The following is a 10,853-nucleotide window of genomic DNA, read 5'->3' as shown; positions in this document are numbered from 1 at the left end:
TCATTTCATCAGACCTAAATGTGACAAAATCCAATTTCATGACTTTCCAGGAGTTCCATTACCGTGGCAATGCTGGGGTATTCCTATGTGTATGTGTTATAGTGTGCTTTTCACAGTTGTCAAGTTGTTAAGGCTGAGTTTCTGTGCTATCTACTACAGCTCCCAGTAATAAAACTGAAACTAAATCTGCGCTGTGTGAGTGTTGAACTTGAATCTTCTGAACACAGTCTGCAGGATGTGGTTGTGTGTTATTTTATATCCCTGCATAGCGCTAAAGGTCCACACTGTGCTTTCTGTCATGCTCCTCTGTTGCATGAGTCCAAATGGAACTGCAAACAATGTGTCACGTGTCAAAAGCACTGAGCATACTGTATTTACATCTGCATTCTCCACATACTGCTGCTATCAGGAATGCAGGAAGAGTTCTGTATGCTAATAACAAGGATACTAAACATAATGCAACTAGTTTTAGCACTTCAGGCAGCATTTGCTTCTAGGATCCTCAACCTTGCTTGTGATGGAGTGAGATAGCGGAGCGGTGAGTGTGTGTTTGTTTGTGTGTGCATGTGTGTGCGCGCTAGTACCTGGCCATGGCTTGTGGCACATGATGGAGTGTGTGTGTGGGTGTGTGTGTGTGTGTGTGTGTGTGTGTGTGTGTGTGTGTGTGTGTGTGTGTGTGTAATGGTATTTAGTTTTATACCATATATTGGAGATCCAGTCTTAGATTTGTCAGTCATGAATCAGGTTTATTCTTGAACAATGGGGTTCCACACATCCTCACAGCGTTTCACCTTAGCTTATCTGATTATCCCTTCAGGGACAGTCTGTTAAATACACTGATATTAAGGGGTGTTACCGTCTATTCAAATAGGCCATGGAGACAAGGCCCTTTGATGGGGGAAGGGAGTGATCACTTGTCACACCTCCTTCCCCAGGACATTCAGAAATAACTACATTCTAACTTCACTTCCGAAATAAAAGTAACAATTATACTGTAACTAGGTATAAGATACATTGAATTATTGACTATGGCATATCCTTACTAACTATAAATCTCAAATGACCGGTCCCTTCAGTGTGTGTGTGTGTGTGTACCTGGCCATCGCTGGCAGCACGTGATGGAGTGTGTGTGAGAGTGTGTGTGTGTGTGTGTATGTGTGTGTACCTGGCTATCACTGGCAGTACGTGATGGAGTGTGTGTGAGAGTGTGTGTGTTTGTGTGTGTGTACCTGGCCATCGCTGGCAGCACGTGGTGGAGTGTGTGTGAGAGTGTGTGTGTGTGTGTGTGTGTGAGAGAGTGTGTTTGTACCTGGCCATCGCTGGCAGCACGTGGTGGAGTGTAAGGGCGGTGAGTGTGAACTCCGGCAGCACGGCCAGCAGGTTGGTGAGGACGCCGCAGAGGGCCGACACCAGCGGCGGGGTGACGACGGCACCACACACACTCTGCTCCACACACACCTCGCTCGCACGGGAATCCTGGGAAATCACGGCGTCGCTGGTGTCTGCTTCACTCTGACCTGCAACAAAGACAGCTGGGTCAAATATGTGTGTCTATGTACCATTTTTAATCATGATGATTCATTAGATCTGAGACTCACCTGGAAAAGACAAACTAAAGTTATTATTTGCCAAGTAATAATTTTTAAATCCTGTCAAAGTAATAAATGTTGAATGTTCAATGTTGTATCTATGCTGACTGTGCTGACAGGAAGCCCTCTCTCCAGCGGCACGTCTCCTGCCTGGAGTCCTTAGCTTTGCCCCTGCTAGCATCACATCACACTCCACCAACTTCAGCACAGCAGCTATATTCAATAAATATATAATAAATATAAAAGACACAGGTATTTTAAGCTCCATGTGTCGTCGCGACCCCTTCCCCCTTCCCTTCCCGACGCCCCCCTTTCCGGTACCTTGTGCGGTGAGTCTGTTGACAGGCGAGTCTTGGGCTGGGGCCAGCGAGGATGACAGCGCTGGGGTGTGCACTCCGCTCGACCCACCTGGCTGGATCTAATGGGGGTGGGAGGCAGCAGGCAGGATTCAGTGACAGCCCTGTCTCTTCCTTACTTTCACAGCATATTTATAGTGATGGGCTATCCTCAGCCCCCGCCACAGCACACACTGCAGTTCTTTAGGCGCGTAGGCAGGCAGACGCACTGTACAGATGGATCGATGGATATATACAACACAAACGCGTTTCCACTAGGATTACAGTCTGAATAATGTCAACTGAGAAGAACTTGGTCAGCATGCTGTGAAGAGTGATGAACCCAATCCCTTTCAATACAATTACTTCTAATGAAGGCTGTCCAGACCAAACTGAAATATGTAGTTTGTGAACACCAGCCTAATAACACACGGTTTGTTCAAATGAAAAAAACAAAAGAACATAAATTATGAAGCCACTCATACAAAAGAAGCAAATCTCACAGAATACAGACTCAACATCGCAGAACACTCAGGCCAAGTCCATCTATGAGACATGCATGAACAAACAACACCTTAAGAAGAACATAGAAAAGCACTAGGAACCTCAAGAAAGAGTATAGAGAAAAATAGGCCATTCAAAAGCACTCTGCAATGACCTGTTCCATGTTCAGAAAAGTAACTCTGCTTGAGTCAGGGGTGAGTATGTGTTTAAGCACTGTGTACGCGTGTATGACTGTGTCTGTGTGTGTGTTTGTGTGTTTGTGTGCATATGTGTACATGAATGTGCTCCTGTGTGCATTTGTGTGTGTGTGTGTATGTGTATGTGCGTGTGTATGTGTGTGCATGTGTGCGTGTGTATGTGTGTGCATGTGTGCGTGTGTGTGTGTGTATGTGAGTGTGTGTGCGTATGTGTGTGTTTGTATGTGTGTGTGTGTGTGTGTGTGCATTTGTGTGTGCGTGTGTGTGTGTGTGTGTGCGCTCTCACCAGTGTGCTGGATGTGGAGAGGGACCCTGAGGCTTGGCTGTGGCTTCGCTGAGCAGATGGGCTTCTCCAGTGCAGCAGAGAGTCACTCAGATCTGCCACAAATCAACAGCAGAATAAACAACAAATAAACAAACAAACAAACAACCTGAACCACTAACCCATCTGCCGTCAAAGTGAACTCAAGTTGACGTGTGTGTGTGCGCTACCTGCAGGGACGCTGGGCAGATGACACACCACATTCTTACAGGGACAAGAGTGGGGGAGTTTTGATTGAGCGGTGACTTGCTGACAGCGACTACAGTCAAAAAAAGCATGAGTGTGATAACTAGCTCTGCTCATTATCTGTCAGACTGCGACTCCAGGCTGACAACTTACTCCTGCTGAAAGAAAAGTTCAATGTCGCTATAATGATTGGAGCCCAATTTAATAAGAATTAAACTTCAAATGGGAACACATTTGATGAAATGGGAATGGAAGAACGTTAGAGATTGCCAGTCTGAAATATCCAAAGTCAGTCTGTCTGCAGCTCATTTCAGACTTTGTTATGGTCTTGGATCTGTGCAAGAGGCAGTTAAAGCTGATATCGTGTAACCTGTGTTTTGAGACGCACAGTCCTGCACTGAGATCAAACCCATTTGCTTTGCCATGGGAGGTGGGCGTGCTAGCATGGAGGCTAAAACCTATGAATGCTAACGTCTGTTGCTGGCACATCTCTTAAGGCTTAGAGCTTACATCAGACTTCATTATGGTAGGATCTGTGCTTGAGGTGACTTTTGTGTCATTTGCATTGTGAGACACACAGTCCATCAATGGACTCTACCCTACACCCTCAGAATGTGAGCGGTGGGTGTACTAGACAGGAGGCTAAACCCCATGGGTGCTAGCATCCGTCACTGACTCCTCTCCTCAGGCATCAGGTAGTGAGGTTTACAGTAGACTTCATCATGGCAGGACCTGTGCATGTGGAGGCTACAGCTGACTTTGCGGCACGTCCTGGCTGGAGTGTGTGCGTACGTACCTTCCATGGCCTCCTCGTGGTGACTGGGTGCGCGGGGAAAGTCGAGGTCGAAGGCGTGGCGGCCGCGGTAGCAGGCCTGTGCCATGTGTGTGGCGTGCTGGAAGAACTGGCAGTGGTAGAGAAGGGCCTGCAGCGCGGGCAGACCCACCAGAGACACACCTGACGCCTCGTCGTGCACACACGGGTGCTGGGACACACAACACAGGCAGGAAGACAGCAACATTATAGAGAGAATAAAATATAAGCGAATAGAACTCATAAAAGAGGGTTATTTAGTGTTTACCAGACACACTAGCATATCATTAACATGCCTGTATGTAATTGTATAATTCATTATTAACTAATGAATATAGGGTCAATAACCTAGAAGAAATTATAACAGAGTTAATAACACATTACAGTACCAAGAGTTTATACAGTGAATTTATATATAGTGCCACTGAGACCAGGACCAGCACAGAGCCCGGCATGTGGATCTGGACAGAGCTTAACCCTACCTCCTGGCTCAGGAGTTGTGAGAACCAAGAAAAAGAGTTTTTTTTTCCTCGAAGTACTGCCTGGGGGAGAGGAGTCATGAATTTTTCAACTCTGAGCAAGCACCTCTGGTCAATAATGCACCAAGAGCCAGAGATCTGTGGCATCCATTTTTATCACATTCATCAAACATTCCCTTTTAGGACAGGCGCCCCCCAGTGCACATGTCCAGTACCTGCCAGACGCAGCCTTTGACCTCCTCTGTGTTGGCGGGCATCGGCATGACCAGAAGGTTCTGCAGGATAAACGCAGCCTGAGGAGAGAAGAAGAAAAAAAGGAGGAGGAGGAGGAGGTGGAGGAGGGAAAAGGCTTAAGTCAGCAACACTGCCATCTGGCTGTGACTTGAAGACAGTACATGCAGTGCTGAATAAAACCAGCACAGAATACCACCTGAGAATGTGTCCATGAGGCTTCTCAGCAAAGACAACACAATTACAAAGACCCCTTTGTGTGTGTGTGTGTGTGTGTGTGTGTGTGTGTGTGTGTGTGTGTGTGTGTGTGTGTGTGTGTGTGCTGTACAGATACTGCAGTAAATACTACAGCATGTGCTTTTTGCTTCAGTTTGAAATGAGCTCAAATGCATATCCTCACGCGCACATGCACCTTCCAATGCCAGGTTTGTTCCATAATAGGGTTCATACTAATCAGGCTGAACCACACAGACTGAACCTGATGATGATGTATAGTGATGTCATGGTAATGGCTTTCAGGGAGCACCTTTGACAATCTGTACTAGAATTGATGATAAGCACAAGAGAGCAAAGTTGAGAGTTGATGAAGCTGACGTTGGCCCAGAGTATAAAAGGCCCTTTAGATTGGAGAGTGCGGTGGGTTCATAGAGTGTGTGCATGTCTCTGTGTGTGTATCTGTATGATGCATGTGTGTGTGTGTGTGTGTGTGTGTGTGTGTGTGTGTGTGTGTGTGTGTGTGTGTGTGTAAAAGTAACTCTGCTTGAGCCAGGGGTGAGTATGTGTGTGTGTGTTTGCGCTCTTGCGTGTCTATGTGTTTGTATTGTGTGTTTGTCTGACTGTATGTGTGTATGTGTGCGTGTGTGTTTGCGCCTGTGCATGTGTTTAGGATGTGTGTGTGTGTGTGTGTGTGTGTGTGTGTGTGTGTGTGTTTTTCTGTGTGTGACAAGAGGGCTCCCACCTCCCTGCGGACCATGCTGCTCTCGCTGGGCTCAAGCAGGATGTTGAGCAGAGTCCCCCACAGACCCCCAGAGATGTTCTGGCAGCTAGACACCAGCGCTAGGCAACCGGTCTCCAATGACGACAGCGCTGAGCCCACTCCGAGACTGGCAAAGCGCACCTGGGATTGTGGAGGAGAGGAGAAAAGGAGAGGAGAGTTAGAAGAAGAAAAAAAAAAAAAAGGATGGGATGACAGGGAGAAGAAGAGGAGAGAAAAGAAGAAGGGAGGCGATTTAGGTAAGGGATAACGGCCTTCGAGGCGTCCCGTTATACGAAATGAATGGACCAGAACTCCCTCCACAACACGAGGCAGAATGGAGTTTCCTCCTCCAAGTCTATTAATTTAGCATAACGAGACACCTTGAAGGCCGCTATACCCCTATACCCCGGTTGCCACACATGTACTTAGGCATGCAGGCCTAGCATTGGGTTCTGTTTAATAAGAAGGCAACCTGTTTCGTAGCACAAAGGTCACGTCAGGTTGTTTGCTTGGTTACAATTCCACTGTTGCTAAGCCTGAATTCTTTATCTTTATAGCGCTCCAGACATGTTATTTAACCACAACATTCCTCGCTTTGAGAGAATATGTTTATTCATTAGTTTGCCAGATTACACACTCACTGTAATAGGCTTTATCAACGGGCAGCTTTTCAATCAACAATTGTTTACAGTTGTTATCATCCAAAGTTACCAGAGCATTAATATAGAACTGTGATTAAACTTTCACCGGATCTACTTCACAGGTGCCCAATTATATAGAATGAATGGACATCTGCCAGCCAATCAGAAAAGAGTCATTCTGTTCTCTGGGGTATAAGCGGGACTGAAGTATAAAAGAGCAGAGAAAACAGAAGAAGAGTTTTTGCTTATTTGTGTGCTGATGATTAAGGTGACCCAACATCTGTCTGCGGTCACCTGTATTACAGATGCACAGACAGCAGGACAAGTCATTATTGCAACTTTGAACATACACATGAAACTTCTTTCCACCATTACCTGAAAAGAATCATCATCAAAACTACATGAGAGGTTCGATATAGATCTGTACGACCAAAGATTCTACAAATGACACACACATATGGTAACTATGATGTGAAAGTCTGCAGATAGCCTAACTATAATGTGAAAGTCTGCAGATAGCCTAACTATAATGATAAAGTCTGTAGATAGCCTAACTATAATGTGAAAGTTTGCAGAAATATTAGCCAAGTGAACTTTTCCATATAAATTAGACAAAAAAAAAAAAAACGTTTTAAAACAAATTATAATTAAAAACAACACTGCATCTCCCAGGTGTTCTAATCAGTGTTTGACTCCTTTAATGACTTTGTGGTTTTAAATGGCACCTTGCCTTTAAGTTTGCCTTCATCAAACGGAGGCGTTTAAACAGCGACCCGCGCAGAGCTTGGAAGCAGATGTAGCTGCGCATTAATATGAGACTGTGACTGACATCATTACTGCACCGTGAGTGTGAAGATCTGTAAACTGCCATGGATGTAGTAGTGTGTGTGTGTGTGTTTAGTGTAGCATCCTGTCTGTGTGTGCGTGTGTGTGTGTGTGTGTGCGTGCGTGCGTGCGTGTGCGTGTCTCTGTGTGTGTGTACGTGTGTGTGTGTGTATGCGTGCGTGTGTGTCTCTGTGTGTGTCTCTGTGTGTGTGTGTGTGTGTGCGTGCGTGCGCGTGTCTCTGTGTGTGTGTGTGTGTGTGTGTGTGTATGTGTGTGTGTGTATGCGTGCGTGTCTCTGTGTGTGTGTGTGTGTGTGTGTGTGTGTGTGTGTGCATGTGTGCGTGCATGTGTGTGTGTGTGCATGTGTGCGTGCGTGTGTGTGTATCTGTGTGTGTGTGTGTGTGTGATGCTGACCTCAGGGTCTCGGTCCAACCACAGTGGGATGAGCCAGGTGAGCCCCAGGCGTGTTGCAGTCTGTTCCTCTCCCCTCTGCTCCTGAGACAGAGACCAGTGGGGCATCCAGTCCTGACACACACACGCACACACACACACACACACACACACACACACAGAAAAGACCATTAATATACAAATCATACATCAGCCCCCCACCCCAAACACACACACACACACACACACACACACTCACACACACACATCATAGTCAATACACACACATACGCTCATCTCATACACACACACACAAACATTAATACATACATCACACTCAATATAGTAACATAACCACAGTGACATATACACCCACACAGTCAAAAATATACATGCATGTCACACAGACACACGTACACAGACACACACACACACTATAACAGCCAGCTGATCTTCCACCTCATTTATCTCCCTTGAGGGAGGCTTCCACACACACGTGTCCGACCAGCATGTTAGATTATGGAGATGACAGGTTAGCACACAGCCAACACGGGAAAACTAACACACTTCCACTGACACACATGCACAGCACGTCCACACACACACCAGCTGCACGCCCACACACACACACCAGCAGTACGCCCAAACACACACACCAGCTCCACGCTGACGGAAGGGCTGGCTAGTTAATACCTTGGTCTTGTCTGTGTGTGTGTGTGTGTGTGTGTGTGTGTGTGTATGAGAGAAAGTGTGTAAGTGCATCACCATTACCCAGATGGGTGCTTTAGAAAATGGTTTAATTTATGAAATAGATATAAATCAAACACACTTCAAGTTTAATCAATATATACAACTGTGCTGAATGAAAATGATCAAAACAAAGAATTTCACAAGAATAATAAAAACGGTTTTGTGAAGAATGCATTGCTTATGGTTTTGAAGCAAGCAATCACACACACACACACACACACACACACACACACACCCTCTCCCTCTCACGTACACGTACACGTACACGTACACGTACACACACACACACACACGCACGCACGCACGCACGCACGCACGCACGCACGCACGCACGCACGCACGCACGCACGCACGCACCCACCCACGCACGCACGCACGCACGCACACACACACGCACACACGCACACCTTATCTCTACTTTGGGCAATCATCTCGTGGGCGAGGTGCAGCAGACAGATGATTGCATTCTTGGTCACGCCTTTACCCATGAAGGACATGGAGTTGCCCCCCCACTCCACGTAGAACGAGGAGATGACCTGTGGGCACAGAGAGAGGGAAGAAGAGGAGGAGGAAGAGGAGGGAAAGAACCAGAGGGAGGGGTAAAATGGGAGAGAGAGGGATGGATAGAGAAATAAAAAAAGAAAAGAGGAGGGATGGAGGGAGAGAGGAGGGATGGAGAGAGGGGACAAGGGAGGAAGGAGAGATAGCAGGAGAAATGTAGGGATAACAGAATGGAGAGAGGGATAGAGAGTAGACAAGAGGAAGAGGAGAATGAGAGGAGAGGGATGGATCGAGGGATAGAGAGGGGACAAGAGAGGAAGGAGAGATTGAGAGGAGAGGGATGGATAGAGGGATAGAGAGTAGACAAGAGGAAGAGGAGAATGAGAGGAGAGGGATGGATCGAGGGATAGAGAGGGGACAAGAGAGGAAGGAGAGAATGAGAAGAGAGGGATGGATAAAGGGACAGAGAGGGGACAAGAGAGTAAGGAGAGAATGAGAGGAGAGGGATGAATAGAGGGACAGAGAGGAGGAAAGAGAAGGAGAGGGTGGCCATTAGCAGTCGGAGCACACAGAGTCGGCCCCTTCGTGTGGGCCGTGGTTAATACGAGTCATTAAGAGAGGCTTTACGGCCCAGGAGGAACAGCTGGGGCCCTCTGGAGCTCAGAGACCAAACACACACACATACAGAGACACACACACACACACACACACAGAGAGACAGAAAGGGAGAGAGAGACAGAAAGAGAGAGAAAGACAGAGAGAGAGAGAGAGAGAGAGAGAGAGAGAGAGAGAGAGAGCAAGCACACCAGCAGCCCTGAGTGGTGGGGCTGAGGGACTCAAGTGTGTGTGTGTGTGTGTGTGTCACAGAATCTATGTCCAACCCTGGCTCAAATGAGTGTACACTGCAGCCAGGGATAGGCAGGGAAGTAAAGCGCAGAGGTTCAAGCTCCTAAGCGTGTGTATGTGTCTGCGTGCGTGTGTGCGTACTTGCATGCATGTGTCTGTCTGTGTGTGTGTGTGTGTGTGTGTGTGTGTGTGCTTGCGTGCATGTGTGCGTGTGTGAGTGTGTGTCCTTGGTAGCTGATGCTGATGCGCGTGTGTGTATGTGGCTGCGGCTGCAGTGAGTGTGTACGCCAGCTGGGCAGGGCTGTGTGTGTGTATGTATGTATACCTAAAGTAATCTGTCCTTAAGACAGAGGATGCGTGTGTTCAGCATTGGCTTCACTGAGTGTGTGCTCTGGCCAGGAAGGAAAGGGAAGTGGGTGTGTGTGTGTGGGTGTGTGTGTGTGGGTGTGTGTGTGTGTGTGTACCTCCAGTAATCCGCAGAGGTATTTAAGGTAGTGTGTGTATCCAGCTCTGGCTGCGGTGAGTATGTGCCTTAACCAGGCAGTGTGGTGTGTGTGTGTGTGTGTGTGTGTGTGTGTGTGTGTGTGTGTGTGTGTGTGTGTGTGTACCTCCAGTAGTCCACTGAGGTATTTAAAGCAGAATGTGTGTGTGTGTGTGTCTAGCTTCTGGCTGCGGTGAGTGTGTGCTCCTGCCCAGCAGGGTGGTGTGTGTGTGTGTGTGTGTGTGTGTGTGTGTGTGTGTGTGTGTGTGTGTGTGTGTGTGTGTACCTCCAGTAATCCGCTGAGGTATTTCAGGCAGAGAGAGTGTGTGTCCAGCTCTGGCAGCGGTGAGTGTGTGCTCCAGCCAGGCAAGGCGGTGAGGTGCTTCATGGTGCTCAGGGTGCGCTCCAGAGACGGCAGGCCGTAGAAGCGAGGAGCCTCGGACACACGCACACACTGCAGCAGGCGCTCCGCCAGCACCGACTCCAACACACCCGCCAACGTCACACACACACTGAGAGACAGAGGAGTAGAGAGGGGGAGAGAGAGGGAAAGAGAGAGATGGATGGAGAAAGAGAGAGAGAGATGGAGAGGGACAGGAGGAAAGATAGAGAGAGAGAGAGAGAAAATAGGTAGGTAGGTAAATAACGCTTAACAAAATGTCAACATTTATGGCTACTGTCATGGCAAGCCCCTGGAGACGAGGAGCCATCTTGTCAGTACTTTGGTATATCCAGACATTTACGGTGCCATCTATAAATGTCATTTCCTTTAGCACCTTTTGCACTCAT

At 47.6% G+C, this 10,853-nt stretch overlaps 1 protein-coding gene across 2 annotated transcripts in view; it reads right to left on the bottom strand.

Annotated features, from left to right (window-relative positions):
- rttn (rotatin) overlaps positions 1 to 10,853 on the bottom strand; it is a 55,101-nt gene that overhangs the window by 19,389 nt on the left and 24,859 nt on the right. For both annotated transcript variants that reach the window (XM_031584060.1, XM_031584062.1), the window contains exons 28-36: positions 10,351 to 10,576; positions 8,644 to 8,772; positions 7,511 to 7,621; positions 5,613 to 5,771; positions 4,639 to 4,716; positions 3,930 to 4,116; positions 2,912 to 3,003; positions 1,911 to 2,007; positions 1,310 to 1,517 (exon numbers count right to left, since the gene is read on the bottom strand). In XM_031584060.1, the coding sequence (XP_031439920.1) occupies positions 1,310 to 1,517; positions 1,911 to 2,007; positions 2,912 to 3,003; positions 3,930 to 4,116; positions 4,639 to 4,716; positions 5,613 to 5,771; positions 7,511 to 7,621; positions 8,644 to 8,772; positions 10,351 to 10,576 (1,287 nt within the window). The remainder of the gene's footprint in view (positions 1 to 1,309; positions 1,518 to 1,910; positions 2,008 to 2,911; positions 3,004 to 3,929; positions 4,117 to 4,638; positions 4,717 to 5,612; positions 5,772 to 7,510; positions 7,622 to 8,643; positions 8,773 to 10,350; positions 10,577 to 10,853) is intronic.

Source organism: Clupea harengus, chromosome 17 (genome assembly GCF_900700415.2).
Source record: "Clupea harengus chromosome 17, Ch_v2.0.2, whole genome shotgun sequence".
Classification (NCBI taxonomy): Eukaryota; Metazoa; Chordata; class Actinopteri; order Clupeiformes; family Clupeidae; genus Clupea; species Clupea harengus.
Note: the sequence above shows the minus strand (reverse complement) of the source record. Positions and strands in the feature narration are given on the sequence as shown.